At 37.0% G+C, this 25,254-nt stretch overlaps 3 protein-coding genes across 3 annotated transcripts; 1 reads left to right on the top strand and 2 right to left on the bottom strand.

The window, feature by feature from the left end:
- Positions 1 to 12,507: 12,507 nt before the first annotated feature.
- On the bottom strand, positions 12,508 to 14,712 carry N7537_010174 (uncharacterized protein; the record flags this gene model as incomplete). Its single annotated transcript, XM_056901228.1, has 4 exons — positions 12,508 to 12,618; positions 12,836 to 12,905; positions 14,109 to 14,263; positions 14,647 to 14,712. The coding sequence occupies 4 exons, from the start codon at positions 14,710 to 14,712 to the stop codon at positions 12,508 to 12,510; spliced, it is 402 nt and encodes a 133-aa protein (XP_056749896.1).
- A 486-nt stretch (positions 14,713 to 15,198) lies between these two features.
- Positions 15,199 to 16,212, bottom strand: N7537_010175 (elongation factor 1-beta; the record flags this gene model as incomplete). Its single annotated transcript, XM_056901229.1, has 4 exons — positions 15,199 to 15,428; positions 15,488 to 15,867; positions 16,083 to 16,122; positions 16,173 to 16,212. 4 exons carry the CDS (start codon positions 16,210 to 16,212, stop codon positions 15,199 to 15,201), a joined length of 690 nt encoding a protein of 229 aa, XP_056749897.1.
- Position 16,213: 1 nt separating this feature from the next.
- Positions 16,214 to 16,405, top strand: N7537_010176 (uncharacterized protein; the record flags this gene model as incomplete). Its single annotated transcript, XM_056901230.1, has 1 exon — positions 16,214 to 16,405. The coding sequence occupies one exon, from the start codon at positions 16,214 to 16,216 to the stop codon at positions 16,403 to 16,405; it is 192 nt and encodes a 63-aa protein (XP_056749898.1).
- Positions 16,406 to 25,254: the final 8,849 nt, after the last annotated feature.

Raw genomic sequence — 25,254 nt, forward strand, 5'->3', positions numbered from 1 at the left:
TTGGTAGTAACTAAGGGGAACCCTATAGGAACTTTTCAATGCTTTATATTGAAGGACGCCCTTTTGTTATCCCTCTATTTTCTTTGGCTATACGGAGAAAGCTTAGTACTTTATTTTCGAAGAGTATTAGAGCGGTAAATTACCTTTAGTATATCCTGGCTATATATCTATACACAAAGCTATACTAGGTTATGTTTCTGTCTAAATACGCTTATTTTTATTATAGTTAAGTAATTGCTCTTATACTATATCCTATCCGTATACTTTTGCAAACGTAGTACTATACTTAGGTTTAATAATACTCTAGAGCTTCGTAACTTTATAAAGGGTGAGGTAGGTTAGCTTAATAGATTAGAGGGGATAAAGGTATGGATTTGTACTAGTGCTAGGTAGTAAAGAAGGTAGGATTCTGTTTAGTTCGGATTACCTATAAAATTTGATAGGAATTAAATGTATTTTAAAGAAGTGCCGCCGTAGATATACGGCGACGGGGACTTATAGTATAGATAAGGTAGAATAGGTGTCTTGCCTAGGCTGGCTTGTGTGCCCGAACTTACGTTAGAAAAGGGTGATAAGTGGATTATGTGATATATTAATCAATAGCTACCTCCTACCTCTATATAACCGTCTACGCTAATGTACGTATTGATAGGGGAACCCCGATTAGCCTCTACCTATTCTATACTAGTCTTAGCTTTTATTAGAGAGCCACCAGTTTATATACTTTTAGCTTGTTTCCTAATCCTTAAGAGTCACTAGGTAGTATATAACTAGTAGATAAAGTGACTTAGACTAGAGGTTATAAAGCAGGCCCTCTGCAGTGAGCTGGATTGCGGCGAGCTGGCATTTTCGATGTGAACATAGGAGACGTTTAAGTGGTTTGAGTTCCCCCGTGTCGCTGACTTTAGAAACCTAGGTGAACCTAATAGGTATAGTATAGAATGCATCCCCGTAGTGTTGATGTATTAGAGTTTAGGCCTACCTAGATACTGTGATAGTAGATATATACCCCTTAAATAGATATTTGTGTGATTATGGCGCTAATATATAAGTATTACGTCTTGTTAGGGAGCTTTAAATCTATATACTACCTATCGAGTATGGTAAACATCTTTATGAACCGTTTTGTGTCAAACCTCAATATCATCGCCGTGCTAGTGGTGTGTTTCGGGGTCGCGAAGGTATTAGCGAACTCTCTTTAGCGGGTAAAAACAAACTAACTACTTAGGCCGACGCTAAAAATTTCCTAATAGAGCGGCTAGATTCTCTTCCCTTAGGAGAAATCAAAACTTAGCCGGGTAAAGTTTACCCTCCGAATATATAAGGATAGTTCAAAAGATCGTTAGACACGAGCCTTTATCATAGTAGCGTGTCTGTCTAAGGGGAAAACCTAAAGCGCGTTAGTGGAGCTCTTGACGCTTCGCCGCATAGAAAAGTAAGTAACTTCGTGGTTACTAAAGTTTTATCTATCGAATATATAGATTCTAGTTCGGGTTTGAGCAATTCTAAGCTATATATTATGTCAATGTCTTAAAAGGGTGAAAAAAATGGCTGGTATAAATATGAGACTATTCGAAAGAGTGACGGCTTAAGGGAAGCGCTAGAAGAATTTCGGCCAACTTAGAATACGACGAAACTGGAAAATCCTTGACGGAATTTCGCGGGAAGATTGTTATAGAATATCACTATTTATATATGAATAAAGGCAAGAGTATGCCGATTACTATAGTCCGAAGACCTATGAAGGATTAGTATCTAGCTAAATTAACCGATATAACGGGTCTCGATAGACCGATTCGGACTTCGTAGACGGCGTAATATCTATATAGGGTGCGCATTCTAAGCTATACTATTTTAGGATTATATAACCTTTCGATTAGGAGATATGGGTTTTCTAAGGAAAAAAAAGTAAAGTCTTGTAATGTGTAGATTAGTGATAATTGCTCACTACGTAGAGTGAAAGTTACTAGGAGCTACTATGAGACAAGAAGACTATAAAGAAAGCCTTATTAAGGACCCCTTATATATATTAAAATTACAGCCGGCATATATGGACTTATATATAGTCATACTTACTATTATCGAAGGTCTATATAATCCTACAACGGTATAGCTCGGAATATATACCCTATATAGAAATTATATTGTTTATAGAGCCCGAATCGGCCTATCGAGACTACCCGTTATATCAGTTGATTAAGCTAATGATCTAAAGGGCTGCGTAATAGGCGTAATTTCCCTGATACCTACTTCGTACCCTTTGCCTTATACCTTGCACCTTTTTCGAAATAAGGGTGGACTATAAAGGTGTCGAATCTTATACGTTGAGGTAGTTTACCACACCCTTTTCTTAATATACCCGAGAATCTTTCCGTATCGTTGCCTATAAACTCTATGACTCCGGCCTTAACTTTGTTTAATCTGTTTTCTCGCGAATTACTTGCTGCGAAGACTTGTTATTATAAGTACCTTCTTTGATCATTCTCGTCTATAAGCTTACCTTATATAATACCTAGCCGAAAACCTATCTCTTAAAATGAGTAATAACCGGATTCCCGCATACTCGGATGCCCTTAGACGTACTTAAGATCAATCTATAAGCTTAGCGGAGTGTGATATCGATAAAGCAATTTAGCGTAGTATCCTAGCGCTTTAGATCGCTATTGATTCCGCCTACTTAGAGAGCCTTAGAATGTAGCTAGATGCTCGATATCAGCAAACACAAAATCCTAATGATCTCGAGGTAGTAATATAGTGTTACTAGCTTGCGACTAGAACGCCTACTTATTTCGACTATATAGTACGCCTAGATCGTCTAGTGAAATTGTTCAATTCCCGGTTCTACTACCCGGCCTAAATCCTATGTCGCAAAACGAGCGATGATCAGCTTTCTCTATAGTTAGACGCCCTCGAGAGTAGTTCCTACGCTTAACATTAGGTTATAAACCCGATAGGTGATATTGATAAAGTAGTTCGGCTTGGCTTTCTAGCGCTTTAGGCCGCTGTTAATCCTACACTCTTACAAAACCTTAGGATGTAGCTAGATACTCGATACTAGCAAATACAAAATATCAATGAGCTTAAACTCGGTATAGTAGTATAATATTGTTAGCTGGCGACTAAAACGACTTCCTATATCGACTATATAGCGCACCTAAATCGTCTAGTAGGATTATTCGAATCTCGATTCTAATACCTAGACTAAAGCTAACGTCGCGAAACGAGCGATGATTAGCTTTCCCCATGCTTATACGCCCTAGAAAGCAGCTTCTACGCTCTAGTTTAGCCTATAAACCCGACGGGTGATATTGATAAAGTATTTTAGCTTAGCTTTCTAGCACTTCGGGCTATTATTGATCCCGCGCTCCTCGAGGACCTTAGGATATAACTATATATGCGATATTATCTAATAGAGGATATCGTTGATCTTAACTTAGCGATCGACTATTCTTGGCTTACGGCTAAGATGACTACTTATAACTATCCTAAGTATAAAATGCGCCTAGATTTTCTGGCGGGACTACTCGATACTCGATTCTAATCTATAGGATTTTTATCTGACCTTGATCGAGCGATTGAACTTACTCGTACTGCACAAATTGGTAGGATAAATCATAATGATCTTATACTATATTAGTTCGAACTCGGGGAAAGGCTTAGAAGATGGTTTAGTTCTATAGGAACTATCGCCGATCTTAACGATGCTATTTGGTACCTTTCCCTAGTAGTTAGAGAGGCTATTAGAGAGTCCCCTTCCCTCTTCGATCTCTTAGTTAAGCTTACTTTTAATTTCAATCTCCGATATAATATATTAGAAAATATAGAAGATCTTGATAACGCGATCTTACTATATGAACGTGCTCTTTAGATTACCTATGATTAAGATGAATTGTGGTTAGATTGTATACGCGATCTCGGAAAAGACTTAGAAGCCCGATATAGATATATCGGACGGCTCTCTAACCTTAGGGATACGATCAATAAAGCTTATATTATAATTAATAAAATAAAGGTTATTAGCCCTTAGTATTATTTGCTTAGAGATTGTTTCTATAAGCTCGGGACTAAGCTCGGACTTCTATACGAAGCAATAAACATGATAGATCACCTCGATAAGGCCATTATATGGTCTCGTAAGGCGGTAGGTACTATTAGCGTACGCTTAGAGGTTTTTCGCTAACTCGAATACTTATTGACACTTCGTTATAAGAAAACACACTAGATTAGTGATTCCGAAGAAGCATCTAGGTAGGTAGAAGAAGCAGCTAAGTGGGAAAAAGTAGATTATTAGCCTTTGTCGATAGCTACTTTTATAATCCCGATGTAGAGGCGTGCTTCTATAGATGAATATAATACCTCGTTAGTTATTAGTTCTAGTAGTGAAGGTATATCTTATTAAGCTCTGTTAGCGGGTGACTGTATTATAAATTGAAGTATACTAGCCTAATCTAACCCTAGGGGTGATATACTAGGCACTATTGATAAATACAAAAAAGGGGTAAGTTTATATATTTCGGTATCCTAGGATATCGAAATGAGATTATATATCCCTTGGTACGCAATCTAGTCTTAGTAAGATATACCCGGGGAATTAATTTAAGTCTTCTTTTCCTGGTCTCTATAACCGGAGCTAAACTATATAAGGGACAATATGAATAATATAGCTATCGAAATCACGAGAGATAGTGCCGGTATATTTGAACTATATAAAACCTATTTTGTATTAGGAGGTCCTACCGAGTTTAGAGCCGACTTTACTGTTCTAGATAAATTAGGGAGTATTGGTAGAAGAAAAATAAATGAGCGTACCTCTACTGAACATTTTGTGGTGGTTAAGGAGTGGTCTATTGCCTCTAACGAGTGTCCTGCTCCGGAAGAGTGTCCTATACCGGAAAAGTGGCCTACTGCTGAAGAGTAGAATATTAAACCCGATATATAGCTCTATATTATAACTAGGAAACTCTATTAGCGAAAGAAAGGCGTAAAAGGAGTAAGGGGTTAAAGAAGAGAGGTTTACCTATCCTAGACGCGAACTATATTATTTTAATTTCGTTGATATAAATACTCCCTTCTTATCTTACCTTTTTAGTATTCTTTAATTACTATCTATATATTATATATTAGTAGCCCCTAAATAAGCTTACTATTATAAGCTCCGGTAGGATACGATTCTTACGAATAAATCGATCGTCGGATTACGTCTATTATAGGAAAGACTACGGTTTTAGTATACCTAGATTTTCCTATAAATAAATCGATCGTCGGATCGTATCTATTGTAGGAAAGACTATAGTTTTAGCGCGTACCTAGATATTCTTACGAATAAATCGATCGTCGGATTATATCTATTATAGGAAAGACCACGGTTTTAGCGTATACCTAGATATTCTTATAAATAAATCGATTATCGGATTACGTCTATCGTAGGAAAGACTACGGTTTTAGTATACCTAGATTTTCCTATAAATAAATCGATCGTCTAAATACGTCTATCGTAGGAAAGACTATAGGTTTTAGACGTTAAAATCTACGCCCTTTAAGAGAAGGGTTATAAGATTATTAGAGGAAATTGTGGTCTATCGTAGGATACGAAGTATCGGATAGGTAATAATATTAAAGTTGTTCGGTGTTAATCGGAGATAAGGACGTACTAAAGATTTAAGAAGGGTTCTCTAGGACTCCTTTCTCTACCTTAGAGTATAAACCGAGTAGCTAGGCTAGCTAATAATATCTCGTATTTGCTAGCCCTATTTAGGTTAGTAATTAGGTCTCCGTAAGCCTCTATATTATAGTCCTCTTCTATATAGAGCCTTCTTCTATATAGAGCCCTCGTCTATACGTAGTTCTCTTCTATACGGAGGTCTCTTCTATATATAGAATTTATTATTAGACCGCTAATTATAGCTATATTCTCGTAAAGTAAATTAAAATATTGGGATAATGATTGTATAAAATCCCTAACCGAGGATAGGAAAAACAAAGGTTCTTTCTTCTGCTTCGGTCTTATGACTTTATATAGGTTGTTGCGGTATATCTTTACTAACCTGCTATAGATCCTGGTCTGTCACTAGCATCGGGGCTGGATAGTAGGAGTTCTTGATAGGTTAGTCATCCTTTTGTCAGAGCTATAGTTTGAGACATACTAATTGTGAGCTAAGGAAAGCCTAAAATCCCAAAGTATCCGCTGATAATATAGTAGCGCCCGATATCGCCTTCTATGTCGGAAACATGGAGATGCTGTTTCAAACCCTAATCACATGCTCTTCTTAATCTAGATATGGTTACTCCCGTACTTTAGATCATGTTTCGGTTTTGAATAGTAAAATTCAATATTTATTATTACTGATCCAAAAATAACAATCCCTGCCTAGGGATCCATACTACAAATAGTTGTTACGACATTGAAGTCAATCCAAGTGCCTAAGACAAGAAAAGAACATTTGGTTTGAAACGTTTCAACGCGTTAGTAGACATGGCTAATATCGCGTCGATATATAGGATGTAGGGCTAAGGAGGCGGAGCAACTTCTTATATAGATCATATAGACTCGTAAGACGAAGCTCGGCGAGGACCGTCCCGCTTATTTCTTACACTATACGCCTGATATGATCTACCTCTGCTAAGCCTAGGAATATATAGTTTCTAAACTAAGCCTGTCTAGATCCTAGGTAGCCTAGGTAGCTCTAAGTATCTCATAAACCGCCTTAATATATGCTACCGGGGAAGGATATTCCGCGTTAAGCATCCTGTTTATAGTATACGCGATTGTGAGCCTCCTATAGCTATCCACAACCACGATCGAACCCCCCTATCCGCTACCCTATCCAATATTACCGTCCGGCAGCTTACTTCCGACCATCCCCGATCTAGGCCTAGTAAGGTAAATCCTAAGTCTACGTCTCCCGCTCCCCCCTATCACTAGATCTATTCTAGTCGTATACTCTATAAGCGCTAGTTTTACTATCTCAGCCGATAGTAGGCGATAGCCTATTTCCGTATATATACCGCCGAGCGAGAAGTAGGAGAGGATCTTAACTAACGCCCTAGCGTTTATATAGCCGTTAACCGAGCCTAACGTACTAGACCGCCAGAGCTTAGTATTAGCGGCCTCGGCTATAGGAAAGGGGTTATAAATCGTGCGTACGACGATCGAGTCCTCCTTATATCCCGGCTATTAGCGAAGCACCGCTTAGATCGAAGGTCCTAGTAGAGGTACGACAGGGGCTACCCGGTTCTAGTCCTCCTTACGATACCCGAGCTAGAAGTCCGCCCTATCGCCTAGCGGCCGGTAAATCTCCTCTATTACGAACTTATCGATTGATATCCCCGTTTTCCTTCGCACTAGCTCCGCGACGAGGAATCCCTATGTTATGCCGTGGTATCCTATTACGGTTCCGGGAGCCTATAGCGGTACCTAGCGCGCTAGCTTGCTAGTTGCCGCCTCGAGGTTATATAGGTCCTCTAGCGTTATATTGTCCTACCACGCGTAGAGACCTGCTGTGTAGGATAGTACTTAGCCGACTGTGACCTCCGACTTCCCGTTTGCTATAAACTCAGGCTAGTACTAGCCTACCTTATCCTCGGGGGTAAGCACACTACGCGAGATTAGTATTAGAGCCGCTAGGTTAGTGACTAGTTTAGTGGTCGAGAAGATATTCACTATCATATCCCTTTCCTATGGTTTCTCGGTCGATACGTCGGCGTAGCCCCCCTATAAATCCATTATATTATCGCCGTTAATATTAATATATAGGCTGGCACCGATATCTTGTCTAGACGCGATGAACTCTTATATCAAGTCGCGTAGCTTAGAAAACCGGGCGTCGTAGTGGCCTTAGACCTAAGCCATTCTGTTCATGGTAGCGATTGACTAATATAAGGAATAGAGCTCGAATTCAAAGGGAAGAAAGAGGCGACTTATATATATAGGATGCGTTGAAAGTGATGATGTTTAGAAGAGAAGACTAGTGTTGTGCTTGATTACTATATAAGTGGGTAAAACCCTGCGTTCCGGAGGATCCGCTTGTTATAATAGTCCCCTATTCGAACCCACTAAACGTCTATAACGAAACAGGGCCTAGAATAGGTGTGGTCGGTCTCTAATTTTAGGCTCTTTATCGAATACGAAGTCCGAATACATGGTAGAAACCAGGTATTATACCACATACAGTCACTACGCAAAAGTGTTAACACCCCAGATTCTGCCGGTTAAGTATCCACCAATGAAACCCAAGGAGTAATGGGCGGTGTATCAAATTAAGAAGGCGGTATAATTTATTAGGAAGGCGGTATCGGAAGGGGGTGTTAACACTTTTGCGGAGTCACTGTACATCATATGACTTCGAGTAGTTACTATATATTACGTTTAGTCATCGTTACCGCATAGATTGATCGAAATAGCGGGTTTGTTATTGTTCACGATCTATAAAAAGAAACTGGTATTATTACGGGTATGCACAGTACATGTTATTTTTCCCGTATCATGTGATTAGGGTTTGAAAGAGTATCTCTGTCCGAGACGTGGAAGGCGATATCGGACGCTACTGTATATGTACCTGGCCCGTCTCTCGGATACGAATTCCCACGCACACATCTACGCTGTATATCCTACTATATTTATATGCCTTTTTTATTAGACTTGTTTTACGGCGACATTGTTTTTGCTATATCAATTTTCTTTTCGAAGTGGTATCCTTTGACCTAGTAGCCTTGATAGCGGCTATTAGGCACGTTGCCTTGATATCTAGGGGTATTTAGGGAGTAGAGAAACCTATATAGAAAAATATAGATAGAGGGGGCTCTTATAAGACTTAGGTCCGCTAATAGGAAAGGGCTTAATAAATATAAATGTTATTGTATAAAGGGGAGCTATTAATCATAGAATACGAAAAGACCACGATATTTAAAGACCACGATATTTAAAGACTACGATCGGGAAAGTAACCGTATTTTAAGAAAGTTTCCCTTAGAAGGCCGAGAATAAAAGAATGTAGAAGTAGCTATATATTATATTTATCTTATAGGCGCTTATACTTACGTATCTTATTTATATTACGCTTTTATACCTTATAACTATTACGCTAATTCCCTATATCCGGTTAATACCGACGGAGTAAAAAATTATAGGTCTATAAGCTTTAGGATAATAGAATATTCTTAGGGGTCTAAAATTTCGGGCTATGAATTTTATAATCACTTAAATTATACCGCCTCTTAAAATTTACGTATTGCAATTTTCCTAAAGGTCGAATATTCCGAATATAAAATTTTAAAGGGATCTTTTATTTAGGCTTATTTAAAGTTTAACCTTCTTAAAGTTTAAGTCTTATTATTTTCTCCTCGATTTTATCTACCTATCTTAGAAATTTGTTATTATAAACGATTTATATGATATTTAGGTAGTTAGATTAGAAGTAAGGCTTGTTTTTGCTAGCCCTATAATAATAATATTAAAGTTGTTCGGTATTAGCCGGAGATAAGGACGTGCTAAAGATCCTAAGAAGGGTTGTCTAGGACTCCTTTCTCTACCTTAGAGTAGGAAGACTAGGGAGCTAAGCTAGCTAATGATATCTTGTATTTACTAGCCCTATTTGGGTTAGTAATTAGGTCTCTATAAGCCTCTATATTATAGTCTTCTTCTATACGGAGCCTTCTTCTATATAGAGCCTTCTTCTATACGGAGCCTTCTTCTATACGGAGCCTTCTTCTATACGGAGCCCTCTTCTATACGTAGTTTTCTTTTAAACGGAGATCTCTTCTATACGGAGACTTCTTCTATACGTAGTCTTCTTCTATACGGAGACTTCTTCTATACGGAGCCTTCTTCTATACGGAGCCTTCTTCTATACGGAGCCTTCTTCTATACGGAGCCTTCTTCTATACGGAGCCCTCTTCTATACGTAGTTTTCTTCTAAACGGAGATCTCTTCTATACGGAGACTTCTTCTATACGTAGTCTTCTTCTATACGGAGCCTTCTTCTATACGTAGATTTCTTCTATACGGAAATCTCTTCTATACGTACTCTTCTTCTATACGGAGGCTTCTTCTATACGGAGATCTCTTCTATACGGAGCCTTCTTCTATACGTAATTTTCTTCTATATAGGGCCCTCTTCCGTACGTAGTTTCTTTTCTATACGGGACCTTCTTCTTTACGGGGCCTTCTTCTATATATAGAATTTATTATTGAAAATAGGATATTTAGTTATCTCTTTAAAGGCTAATTATCGACCCGATATATTCGTATTTACTAAATATACCCTTTTATAAAATACGTTATAACGGTATAATTAGTTATCGTCCTATAAACCAATTATAAGCCTAATAGGGGGTCTTAAACTATGATTTTCTAATTATAGCGTTAATTAATAGGTAGGCGATAAGATAGTACGTAGCTAAGGGTTAATAGGTTAAGGCTCCTCTATATAATATTAGTAGTATTCGGCTACTATACGTAAGATACTAGAGGTCTAGGACCTTTTATAAGGGTATTTCTCTCCCCTCTTATAGAAATAATCCTACTTCCTTTATAAGTATAACTCCTCCTATTTATTTCTATATTCCCCTAAGGTTAAGTCTATTATAAAAAGTATAACTTCTTATAAAAGGCTAGTCAACCTCTCTCCGGAGGAAACTTACCTCGATAATCCCTCGGATAAAGACGATAGTAAGTAGGAGAGGATTATATAGGACCTAGTTAAGCGAGTCGCGTTTAAAAGAAAGTATATTAAAGATAAGCTTACCGATTAGAAACAAGTAATTCTATTATAAGCCAATCCTAGTAGTAGAAGCTATTATCGCTTCTAGGACTATATTCCTAGAAAGTTAAATAGAGAACCTAATATTAGGTCTATATTTCGTTTTAATATTAAGGACCTTTCTAGTCGATACTTTAGTAAGTCCTTATAGCCCTGTTAAAACCTACCTTAAATCTTACTAGCTATAGAACTAAATAAGTACTATTATATATTATATATAGAGTAAATATTTCCTAAACTAAGTGCCTTAGTAGAGCGGGGGGTTTTATAGATAGAAGGCGGGGTTATCTAGCTAACCTTAGCTAGCTAGCAAATATTACGCTTTTATAACGCTATTAAAGATTAGTTCCGCTATAATAGCCGTACCTTCGAAGTAAACCTATACGATCGATTCTAAAGAGTATATACTAAGTAGGAGCGGAAAGCTAGTATAATAGAAATCAACTATTAACTCGAGGCTTATAAGGGTAGTTCTTAGGATTATAAAAAGTATAGAGAAGTACTAGATAAACCGCTAAGAAAAGACTATTTTTCTAAAGAGCCTTATACTAGCCTACTAAGTAAAGTTCTAGCCTCTATAATTAGCGTAGGATACTTAGATAGAGATTTAAACGCTCGCTATAATAAGAAGATTTAGCGTAAGTAGTACTATAACTTACTAATTATATTATTACTCTAACTTTATTATTATAACTCGTTATTAGATATCTTAACTAGGAGTAGTTATTAATAAATTTCCCTAAAATTAATAATTATACGATCGGATATTTATATACTATATACGCTTAACCTCGCTTTATAGGATATATTTAATAGAGAAATAAGAAATATAGGATATTTAAAAAAGGGGTAGGCTAAGAGCTAGTAAAGGTAGGTAGAAGATAGTTCTATATATTCTTTATATATAGTTTAGGAGTCCCGATTTTAATATTAGCTTTTCCCTATAAATATTATACTTATAGTATATATTATTTAGGAACGGCTTAATATATTTATTAACGAAGTATCGGCTAAGGGACCTAGGGTTCTTATATATTTTTAGGCGTTTACGTTCTAGTAATCTAGTATTACTAAGACAAATAAAGTAGATTATTAGTCTCTCTCCTAGATATTTAACGTAAATAGAAGCGATCGCTTTAGAGAAAGTATTACTATTCTTATTTAAGAGGATAGGCTTCTACCTCTTAGGTAGAGCGGTAGTAGGTAATATATTAGTAGTATCGGCGGTACGTTTTTATAGGGCCTAAGGCCGCGAGAGAGTACCCTCTTCTATATTATAGACTATAATTACTATATTAATTATAGCAATTCGACGCTTATATTCTTTCTCGACTATTATACCCGGTAGAGTTAGAATACTATCGATAAGTATTATATACTATAGTATTATATAGCCGGTACGCTATAACGCCCCTATAACTTCTTCGTTAATAACTTTTCCGGAAAGTTATCGCTTACTATTAATTACCGGCTACTTATTTTTATATTACTCTAGATTTTTACGAATTAATCGGTGCTTTTACTATCCCTTCTCGTTTCGTAATTACTTTACTATACGATTATACTACTTATCTATATAATTAAATTTCTAGTATAACTTTTTAATACCTTTCTCTTTAGCCTTCTACTACTTACGGATTATTTAGGAATAAGAGCTACTCTATAGTAGGATATCGCTGAACTCCTACTATAATTTAGCGTATATTTCTTTATAGATATACTTCTTAGAGTCTCGAATTCGCTTTCTTACCTATTTTCTATCTTCTAAGGTATGTATATGGGGAATATCTTTAATATAACTCGAATCTTTAAGCCGATAGGGTCTATAAGGATTAATCGATCGACTTATTAAGTAGGCAAACTATATAAGCTATTTCTAAGCGGGTATACCCTATATAATTACCTAGGTATCTATATAGATACCTATACTATAGTACCGGACAAAAGTATTAATACTAGCGTACTATAGTATTACGTTCTATAATTTATTCGATACGTCCGCTAGTAGAGAGGAACGTATTAGCTAAAAGTTATATATATATAATATATTACTTATAACTATCGTTAAACGCTTTTACTACGCTATATCGGAGATAATATAGCTTCGCGACTTCCGCGAAGCCGGTAATCTTACTACCTCGTTTTATTCTATAATATAGCTATAACCTAGTAAGTCCCTTTTCGAGTACGATTCGAAGGCTATTAGCCTCTTATATTACTTAGCAAAATATATTCTAATCGAGAATTTCGTCCTTTAGCTTTAATTCCTATTAACTAAGTCTATCTAGGATCCGAAGATAGTATAATTTCTCGGGGTAGTCTATTATAGAGCCGTTTTTTAATAGACTTCTAAATACGCTAATTCTAAATAGTATACCTAGTAGGAAAATATAAGGACTAAGGACTAATATAGGATTAAAGATAATCTCCGGAATTAGGAATATATTTCTAATTAGAAATAATAAGTAAAAGGGCGCTAAAAAGTATATAACTAGAGGAAAGATAAGTATAAGGAATAGCTTAGTAAGGGGATATTCTTATAACTCTTTTTTACTAAGAAATGATTTTATAAATTTAGGTCTTAAATAGATAAAAAGTCGAGGACGTCCTCTATTTAGATCCCGAACTAGTATTAATTTAAGATCCTAGAAGCGAAGTTTTAGTAGCGCCCTAGGACGGCTACTAGTAATAGTAGCTAGCTAGTAGAAAAGGAGGAGTTATATCCGGTACTAGCTATAAGGAAAAGTTATCTCTATCGTAGATAGGATTACTTAAGTAAACTCGGCTATATCTTTAATATATATAGTCGCTTTCGGTCGACCTTTAAAGGAAAGTTTCTTATCTCTAGTAACTATCGCGAGTATCTATAGAACGTTAGTCGCGTACTATTTATACCGATCTCGATACTTAATTAGGATCTTATATCGCGGATCTTAACTTAGATATCTTTACTAAACTTATATCTAACCTCGGCCTTATAGATTAGATATTACTACTTCTAGAATAAGTCGAGCGAGCTTTTAGTCTTTACTCCTAAGGTACGACATCTATCCTTTCTATATCGCTAGTTATACCGCTAGGAGAAGAGAGCCTTAAGAAAGCGTACCGTCTTCTTTATATTAGAGAGCTAGGATAAATATTCTACTAGACCGCGCTTTATACTATTATAGAACCTAGAATAATTAGCAAACCTAGTAATAGAAGCGGGATATTATAAGGATATCTTACCTATCCTAAAAATATTACGTCTTATCTAATCTCTCCTAAGTTTTCGGGCTATAGCGTTTCTATCGGAGCTAGGAGATATTAAGAGACTCGGCCTCCTAGAGATAGTATTCTAGTAGAAGTTACTTCTCTTTATCTTCTAAAGCTAGCTTATCTTCGGACTTATCTTTAGACTCGGATTCGGATTCGCTACTTAAGTCGAAGACGCTAGATACGGTAGAGGAATTAGAGTCGGAAGCGTTATTCGAGAAGATCTCGGGTAGGCGTAAGTTAATATTACTCTTATTATTAGATAGAGTAGGATATAGAGAAGGTATAGCAGCGGAACGTAGTATAGGTTTAAAGAGGGGGAAAGAGTAGCGAAGATAAGTAGAAGTACGAGAGAATAGTCGATAGTGATATTATTTTACTTTGAGTAAGTCACTCGTTAGAAACCTAGAACTAGGGCTGGAGTTACTAGGGAGCGAGGGAGGACTATCGTTCGGGGCTATAATAGTCGATATTTATAGAAACTTAGGGAAGTAGAACGGTGAACAGAGGAGCTATTTTTAGCTCCCCTCCGCTAGGAGGGTGATTAAGGGTGGACGAGGATAGGGCCCTATAGCGGCTGCGGCACGAATAGATATCGGTCGATCAATAGGCCTAGGCACTAGGCACGGCCAACCCGAAGCATAGGTGGTAGTAAACGGGGTTGGCCGTGGGCTTTAGTGCACGTAACGCTAAGACCCATCACGGTGAGCGAGCGGCCTAAAACGGCGTCAAAAGCGGCCGTTTCTGGCCTCCCATTCACCGTGTCATCCTTAATTATAGTAATAGTTAAAGCTCTCTATATAGCTTATATACTCTTACTATAACGCTTTAGTATATTCAATATATATATCAATACCATTATATGCTGTTTTATCGATAACCCTTATTAACCATATCTAACATCGAAATCATTAGATACTACTTAGAATTTACAGGTGAAGACGCGTACTAGTTACTTTTATATGACTCTTCATTCATAATTCCTTATATTGATAGAGTATTTAATGATATGGTTTTAGGCTAACGGAACAAGTATGAAAAACAGAGATAAATCATCCATTTTATCCAGCCGAAAGGGGTAAGGTGTCAAAAGTTTTTGCACATGCGGGTTGATGAGGGTAACCCTACACCAAACCTATCGACCCTCAGGTCCGGGTTAGGTGCGGAGGTCCGCAGGGCCAGGAGCTTAAAGCTTGTTCATGGTAGCGATATCCGTCGACTGGACGTAGTCTTCGAACTCCTGGATCTCCTCCTCGAGGTCGGACAAGCTGACCTTCTCGTCCTCGATGACAAGGTTGATCTGCAGCTTCTTGATACCGAAACCAACAGGCACCAACTTGGAAGTACCCCACACCAGACCATCCTTCTCGATGCCGCGCACGGCAGCCTCAAGGGCAGCCATGTCGGTCTCGTCGTCTGGGGAGTCATTGTTAGCGAGAAAATTCAACTAAAATGCATGTCGAGCCTCAACGTACCCCAGGGCTTGACGTCTAAGATGACTACAGACTTCGCGGCGACCTTAGGCTTGGCCTCCTTCTTCTTGCGGTACTCAGCCAGACGCTCCTCGCGGACGCGGGCGGCCTCAGCATCCTCCTCCTCGTCGTCGCTGCCGAACAGGCTGACATCGTCGTCGTCCTCCTCAGCAGCCGGGGCTTTGGCAGGGTTCAGAGTAGCAGCGACGACTTCAGGACCGTAGACGGTGTAAGGCTTAGCCGCATCACCGGGAAGCGTTGCGAAGTCGTCATCGTAGCTAACGAGGTGCTTGTACCAACGCGCAGCGTGCGGGTACTTGGCAACCTCAGGGGCAGCGCTCAGGGCCTTGAAGACGGCCACATCGGCCTGGGACGGCGAGAAGCTATTGACGCGATGAGTCAGTGGGAGGCCGAAGGAGGAGGGATTCAGGCGGCAACAACAGCAAAGTGCAAGGAAAAGGGTTCAGAAATGCAACAAAATGCTTGTTGAGTCGTCATCTGCAGGTCTGGAGGCTGCTGGAAAACACGAACCAATTTGTATCACATGTTATTAAGCTTGGGGATTGGGGAGAAGAACAGAAAGTAGACTGGAACATACCCGACAATGTAGGAGCGAGTGGCCAACCAGCTGTTAAGAACTACGTCCGGTTAGGCGGTGCTCGTAAATGCATCACACACCACTACATACCAGTAAGACCAGAGTCCGAGAGCAGGTCGGTGAAGCCCATTATGACGGTATTGAACTTGCAGATGGTGAGGGAGAGAGAACAAAAAAGGTCGGATATCAAGAATTTGGAAGAGAAATGTGTCAAATTAGAGGACAAAGTATCGCCCAGTTTCCGCCAGGACCCCGCCTCAAGACGAGGATATGCTGTGCACAGACCAGAACCTAAGAACCCGAAGACCCAGGCACCCAGATAACCTGCTCCTGCTCCGATAAGATGAGAGTCCTAAGCCAAGGATCAACCAAATATATCTACAGGCTAGGCTCCCTAGCTTAATTAGTTAGTGTCGTGTAGATTCAGAGATATCCGTACGCGGTCGACAGGAGACAAAGTTACCGTTCTATGCATATTGGCATCGTTCACACGCATAGATACTCGAACGACAACCGACCACCCGACGGGTTGATCTATGAGCGAATCAAATACTACGAAGGCTATCGGAATGTACCCCAGGACCGACTGGCCGCCAACAATTGGTGGGTCATATTGCAGGTAGTAGTGGCGGGCAGCAAAAAAGGTGGATATCTGTTGGGTCCATTGGTCACGTACCATATCACGTGATCCTAAGAGCCGCAGGACCTCCATGATTGCTATCTGACGGAAAGCTGGTGTACGAACAATGTATGGTATAAATGACCAATGTTGACAACTCTAACTAACTAAAATGACAAAACCCGCTATTTCAACAATCTGTGCGGACCATGATGACTAACTGTAATATGCACTTTTGTATGGTATGCCTGGTACCCAATGTCACATGATGTTTCCGGTATATTACCTGGTTTCTACCATGTATTCGGACTTAGTATTCGACACACCCCCCAGTTCTTAAAGCCTGCATTTTCCTGGCTTCAAGAGCTGTCAATTCCTTCATTTCTGAGCCTTCCAATGGCTTCAATTTCATCAATTTCAGGCCTTCCAACAGCCTCAATTCCTTCATTTCTGCACTCTCTTCAAATAGCCTCTGTTTCTCGGATCAGATGACTGATCTCTCTCATCCCAATCAGCTCTCTAAAGAGATGCTGCTTCTGTCTCGGAAGTGCTTTCGTAAGGCTATCTGCTGGCATAGCCGTAGTTAGAACCTAGTCAACATTGACTCGACCCTCGCTAACCTCCTGTCTTATCCAGCAACGATTAATGTCAATATGTCGGAGCTTCGTATGTATCGCTGCCCCTTCCTTTGTTAACAAATCGACGGTTTGCTGGTTATCATATATGATGGATAGTGGGTGATTAGGTTGGAAGCCTAATGTAGAGAGGACTCGACGCCACTACTATACGGTCTTGCCTGCCTCGGCTAGAGCTAGTAGCTCTGCCTCTGTGGTCGACGTGGTCACCGTCTTCTGCTTAGTTGCTTTCTAATCTATGGGGCCCCTATACAGCTTATAAATATAACCCTCGGAGCTTTTCCTATCCTTGTTGTCTCTAAACGATGTATCGCTTGCAAATTCAATTGATTTTGTAGCTAGCTGGAGACCGTGGTTCTTGTTATGTCGATCTTGATGATCTCTCTCTCTGGAACTATATTTAATGGCCTAGTACCTGGTTTCGTATAGGTATTGTATGACTCGGTCGATAGCATCAATATGCTTGGGACCGGGGTTGGTGAGGAACTTAGCTAGTTTAGCTATAGCTTTTATAGTATCTAGCCGGGTGATGGTAGTGGTATACTGAGTAGATCCTACCTTGGCCTAGAAACTATGAATCTAACTCAGTGACGCCACTCTATCGTACGGAATCAATTGATCGATAGCTAGTAGGGATCCCACTTTCCTTATAGTGATCAAATTATACCTCGCTGCTATACTTTCAATATAGCTATCTGTTACGGACCTATCCGTCACCAATCAGTGGTGACCCATAGGCACACTAATAGGCCATCGAGAGCCAATAGATGGAAATCACGTGTAACGTATCTAGCAGAAAAGGGTTTTACTAGATAGTAGCTATTACCGGCCCTCGCGGGGTAAATAGCAATTCTACCTTATAACAATACCGATTACCCGTGACCGCCTAGAATACGTAACCGTGACTCTAGGACCTACTCCTAGGGAGTATACCTAGGGAGTTACTAGCGACTCTAGTAGCGACTCTAAGGGAGTCACTTAGGGAGTAGGAAACGAAGGATATATAAGGACACTCCCTTATATACTTAGTTTAGTTCTTCGTCTTCAATTATATATTGTTACTTATATTTATCTTTTAGATTACTATAACTCTTTACTTAATTATAACTTAATAATACTTACGAGTAGACTAATACTCCGGTATAGATCTACTCGGCGCTCTACCTAGTATCAATTCCTTAATCGCTTAAAAGGACTTAGGCTACTATAAGGCCCCGCGCGGTATTAGCTTAGTTAAGACCCGATTATTAACGTTAGACTATTCGAGGAGTATTAAGGTAAGTATACCCTAAACCTATCTAACCTAACTATAACTAGTTAGCTAGTATATAATATATTAAAGACCGTCTCGAATTAAGTTTCGAGTTATAATAAGTAATATATCTTACGCTAGTACTAGGAAGAAGCCTATTCGGGAGTAAGTTACTCTACCCGTAGAGGACCCCGACTCTAATATCGAAAGAGATAATACTATTATAGAATAGAAGCGAAAGATTAATAAACTTAAGTATAACCTTAAGAAGGTTATAAACTAGCTTAGTAACTTAGGTAAATAAAGCGGTACTAAGTTTAGCGAGGTCGATAACTATCTTAAATAAATTAAGGCTTAAGTTAATACCTCTATATCTATTAGTACTATCTAGGTACTACGACTATCTAAAGCTAAGTTCTTTAAGGGAAACCGAATTAAACTTCGAGGATTCCTTACTTAGATAGATATATACCTCGATATAAATAGCGCTAAGATACCTAACGAAGCCGGTAAGGTAATTTTTATATTAATCTACTTATATAGCTAAGTATAGGATTAGTTCGAATCTTATATCCGTAACTATTATAGAAAGAAACCTAAAGAATAGTCGGATACTACGATAAATATCTTTAGCGAGTATCGTAACTTCCGTCGATACCTCGAAAATACGTTCGGAGATATTAACGCTATAAGAATAGCCTAGAAAAAGTTATAACGAATCTAATAAACCGGAATTATATTAAGCTATACCTCTAAGTTCTTATAAATTATCTCTTATTTAGATTAGCTAGATAGAGTATACCTTCTTTACTTCGAAGCTAGAATAAAATCCGATATTAAGGATAAACTAGCGCGAATAGATTAGCTAGAAGAGCTTAATTAACTTATTAAGATTACGGTTAAGATCGATAACCGTAATAGCGAACGAAGAAGGGAACGATACGAAATAGAATTATAGAAGTATAGAAAGATATATAACTTTAACCGATTCGGTAGACGCTATAATAGAGCGATACTATAAGATAACGATCTATATAGCCTAAAGCTAATAGAGTTAGACGCTACTTATAATAAGTAAAAAGAGCGTTATAATAAAAATCTTTACTTTACCTATAAGAAACTAGGATACTACGCGAAGGAATATAAATAGAAGAAATCGTATAAGAAAAGGCAATATATATAGGCGATACGCGAAGTACTATAAGCGACCTAAGAGGGAAAGGCTACTACTAGTATAGGTACTAGCGTCGAAGGAATAAGCGCTAGTTAGGAATACTAGGAGGAAATATACCCTAACGAGTAATAGGGCGATCTAAGAGGGTAGATCGGGACCCTTATCGATAGCCTTAGAAGTAGTAGGCGAGTCGCTATAAATCTAAGAGACGAGCTTTTAGAAGATCTTATAGGTAGGCACTAAGGCCTTAACCCGGAAGAGATAATGGCGGGCAACCTATATATTAAAGGGTTAGCCGACGAGCTAGAACTCGATTATCTAGAAATACTAATAGAAAGCCCTACGAACTATCACGATAATAAAGAAGCTAAAAAGCTTATAGGATATCTCGAAGGAAAGATATAGCCTAGTAGACTAGACTAGTACCTTATTGACGTAATTAAGGAAGGCGACGACCTAGTAGGATACCCTTACGAAAATTCTACTTACGCGTATAAAGGATATACGCGATACCTAGGATATAGCAAAATAGCTAGTATTATATACTATAACGAAACGTATACTATTTATAGGTTAGTAAAGTTAGATTATAGTATCGAACCGAAACTACTATAGTAGATAAAGAAGCTATAATAGACGAAGGGGTATTAAGGAATTTAGTATAACGGGCGCTAGATATACGACTATAAGGGTCGACTAACGATATATCTAGCGGTAATAATATTAGGAATATATATTAAGTTATATATAATCCTACCTATAGGGAAGGTATAGACTCTTATCGATTCGGGAGCTACTAACAATTTTATAAACCTAAGGTTTAAGGAAGATCGATAAGTTACGACCGAACCCCTACTATATATAATACTAGTTATAGGACTCGATAGAGAAGTACTCTCGGGAGGAGTTAGCGAGGAAACTATTATATTACTTATATCTATCTATAGATACCTAGAGTTAATATAGTTTAATATCTTAGAAACGGGAGACTATAATATTATTCTAGGTATTCTATAGCTTAGGAAGTATAACCTAAATATCGATTAGTAATCGGGACGAATTACCTTCGATAAGTATAAGTATATATAGGAATATAATAAGTATAAGATACGTCGATAGAAGTCTATCTAACGAAACAAGCGTAGTAAATAGTCCTAAAGTATAAGGACTAGAGTATTAATTATAGGCGTCGCCTTAGATACTATAGAATAATTACTAGATATATCCGACTAAGAGTTAAAAGACTATATAATAATTAAATATAAAAAGCTATATATAACTAGCGATATACTTAGGATTCCGGAGGAATATTAGGAGTTTATAGATATTTTAATAGTACCGGCTAATAAAATATTATCGAAATATAGACCTTTTAATTATAAGATTAATACTATAAAAGGTATTAAACTAACTTTTATACCTATCTATTAGTTATTATAAAAGGAGTCCGATATACTTAAGGAATATATCTAGGAGAACCTATAAAAAGGATATATCCGAGTCTCGAAGTTAGCGGCTAGATATCCTATTATCTTCGTACTAAAGAAGGATAGGAGTCTTCGACTTTATATAGATTACCGATATTTAAATTCGATTACTATTAAGGATCGATACCCGCTATCTTTAATTAACGAGATATAAAATAGGATTAGATATACTAAGTACTTTTCGAAATATAATATTACTAATACCTACTATCGTATTAGGATTAAGCTAGGCTATAAATAGAAAATAGTATTTAGAACTAAATTCGGATATTACGAATATAAGGTTATACCTTTCGGTCTTACTAATATATTAATAATATTCTAACGTTTTATTTTTAAAGCGATTAAGGAATATTTAGATATCTTTATTATTATATACCTAGATAATATCTTAGTTTTCTTAGAGATACTCGAAGATTATATTAAATATAACCGATTTATACTATAAAAGCTAAGAGAAGTAGAAGTTACTCTTAAACTAAAGAAATACGAATTCTACGTTTAGGAAACGACTTTCCTTAAATACTATATTACCTCTAAAGGACTAGGGATAGAAGAAGATAAGATTAAAAGTATTATAGAATAGCCGATACCTAAAAATATAAAGGAAGTATAATAATTTCTTAGTCTAGCTAACTATTATCGGAAGATTATCGATAGATACGCCGGAGTTATATTAGGACTCTACTATCTTATTAAAAAAGATTAGAAATTTATATAGGATAAGGTAGTAGATAAATCGTTCTAGGACCTTAAGAAACTCTTTAATAAAGGAATAATCGTAGCTATATTTAGCTATAACCGACTAATTATTATAGAAACCGATATATTAGACTATACTCTAGGAGTAAGACTAACGTAACTAGGAACTAATAGTAAGTACCGACTAGTTATATTTTAGTCGAGGAAAATAGTTCTAATAGAACTTAATTACGATATATACGATAAAGAACTATTAGCTATAGTATTAACGTTCTAAATCTAGAGAGTATATCTAGAGGGAGTAAAGTATATAGTAACGGTTAAGACCGATTATAAGAATCTTACGTTCTTTACTATAACGAAGAAGTTAACAAAACGATAAGCGCGATAGGCCGAAACCCTTATATAATATAATTTTAAAATCGAATACTATAAAGGGATAGAAAACGGATAAGCCGACGCTTTAAATAGACGACTAGATTATAAATTAGGAACTAAGGTAGCGGATCCTACCGTATTAAAATAAAACTCTAATAGTACTATTTCGTATAATAAATAGTTACTAGCTATAACGATAGAAGTTAAGGATAACGACTTCTTATAGAAAATCAAAGATATATTAGAGGAAGATACGATTAATTAACTCGTTAAGAAGGGTAGAAAACTTACTAAGGACGACTAAGGATTACTCTATATATATAGATTAATATATATCCTAAGTAAGCTAAAAGAAGAGGTTATACGTCGATACTACGATAATATCTTATATAGATATATAGGAGTAGAAAAAACTATCGAATATATTATATAAAATTACTATTTTCCGAATATATAGCGGAAGGTTCGACTCTATATCCGCGTTTACGATATATACTATTAGAATAAACCTATACGATACGTACCTTATAGAGAATTATAGTTATCTAAAACGCTAACCTAGCTATAGGAATAAATCACGATAGACTTTATTACGAAGTTACTAGTTTTAGATAGATACGATATAATTATAGTTATAATCGATAGGCTTACTAAGTACGTCTATATAATTCCGACTATAGAAACTATTAATACTAATTAAATAACGAATATTATACTTCGATATATAGTTACAAACTATAGGATACCGAGTAAGATTATATTAGATAGAGATAAGTTATTTATATCGAATATATAGAAGTCCTTTACGGACTAGATAGATATTAAGCTTAGACTCTCTACTATATACTACCTATAAACTAATAGTTAGATAGAAAGAGTAAACTAGATAGTAAAATAGTACCTACGATACTATATAAACTACTAGTAAGATAACTAGGTAGGACTACTACTAATAGTATAGCTAGTATATAATAATATAGCGTACTCTACGACTAGAGAAATACTATTCTTTACGAATTATAGATATAATCTAATAGTATTCGGAGAACTAGTTAATAAGATAGCCGTAGTAGAGTTAGCGAGACTAAAGGCTAGCGGACTAAGAAAGTTATATATATAACTAGCTAGAGATATTAACTTTATTAATCTACGTATAAAGAAATATTACGACGACTACTATAGAGAGGGACCTAACCTTAAAGAGGGAGAAAAGGTTTACCTATTATAACGTAATATTAAAACTAAGCGACCTAGTAATAAGTTAGACTACCTACGACTAGGACCGTTTAAGATTAAAGAAAAATTAGGACTAGTAAATTATCGCTTAAAGCTACCCGAAAGTATATAAAAACTCTATATAGTATTTTATATCTCGTTACTCGAACTAGTACTAGATAACGCCGAAATTATAACTAATATAGAAATCGAGGAAACCGAAGACGAATATAAAGTCGAACGAATCCTATCGGATAGATAGTATAATAGTTAGTAATAACTCTTAGTTTAATAGAAAGGGTACCCTACCTTAGAAAATATATAGGAACCTATCTAGAACCTAAGGGGCTACTATTAGCTCGTTTAGTAGTATTACTAATAGGCGAAAAGGACCCCTATATAGTAGAAGGTACGGAAGAATCGCTAACGAGGAAAGATAAGTCTATCCCCTCTAGGACGGAAGGGGATAAGGGACTAAATATCTAGGTTAGAGTAGGATTCTCTAACGTAGCGGTAAGAATCTAAGTATCGGCGAGACGATCTAGCTTAGCGAGGTCCTTAGAACTAGGAGGGTCCTTAGTATCTAACTACTCTATAACTACCGAGTTATAATTTAATATCTAACTACTACGATCTTTAAAAAACTATTATTATTTCTAAAGGCGAAGTATTTTCGATATCGCCTGATTTATTTGTTAAGAGTATTTAAGCTATTACTTTTAGGCCTACTCTAACTCTAACGCTACTTTCTAACGATCGCGCTTAAGCGACTCCTATTTACGATTATTATAGAAATACTTTATATACTTACGACTACGATAAGTATACTCCGTATAATTTTAACTCTTAGAATCTATAACGTAGTTAATAGAATTATTAGAATAATACTTATAAAAAGTATTAATAATAGAACCGGCTATAAGAATAGTATTATATTAATATAATCTATTTTTCTTATATACCTCGTTAGAAATAGGTATAATATAGAAGTAATATAAAAAAAAAAAAACGGTATTACTTACTAGAGGGGGGAACCGTAGCTTTATAAGTCTCGGGGACGAAACTCCTAGGAAGAGGGGAGGTAATATTATAGACCTATCCGTTACTAATTAGTAGTAACCTATAGGTATACTAATAGGCTATCGAGAGCTAATAGATCGAGATTACGTATAATATATCTAGTAGAAAAGGGTTTTACTAAAAGGTAGCTATTACCGGCCCTCGCGGGGTAAATAGTAATTCTACCTTATAATAATACCGATTACCCGTAACCGCCTAGAATACGTAACCGTAACTCTAGGACCTACTCCTAGGGAGTATACCTAGGGAGTCACTAGCGACTCTAGCAGCGACTCTAAGGGAGTTACTTAGGGAGTAGGAAACGAAGGATATATAAGGACACTCCCTTATATACTTAGTTTAGTTCTTCGTCTTTAATTATATATTATTACTTATATTTACCTTTTGGATTACTATAACTCTTTACTTAATTATAACTTGACAATACTTACAAGTAGACTAATACTCCGGTATAGATCTACTCGGCGCTCTACCTAGTATTAGTTCCTTAATCGCTTAAAAGGACTTAGGCTACTATAAGGCCCCGCGCGGTATTAGCTTAGTTGAGACCCGATTATTAACGTTGGACCATTCGAGGAGTATTAAGGCAAGTATACCCTGAACCTATCTAACCTAACTATGACCAGTTAG

Source organism: Penicillium hordei (genome assembly GCF_028827395.1).
Source record: "Penicillium hordei strain IBT 12815 chromosome Unknown utg000005l_segment0_segment0, whole genome shotgun sequence".
NCBI lineage: Eukaryota > Fungi > Ascomycota > Eurotiomycetes > Eurotiales > Aspergillaceae > Penicillium > Penicillium hordei.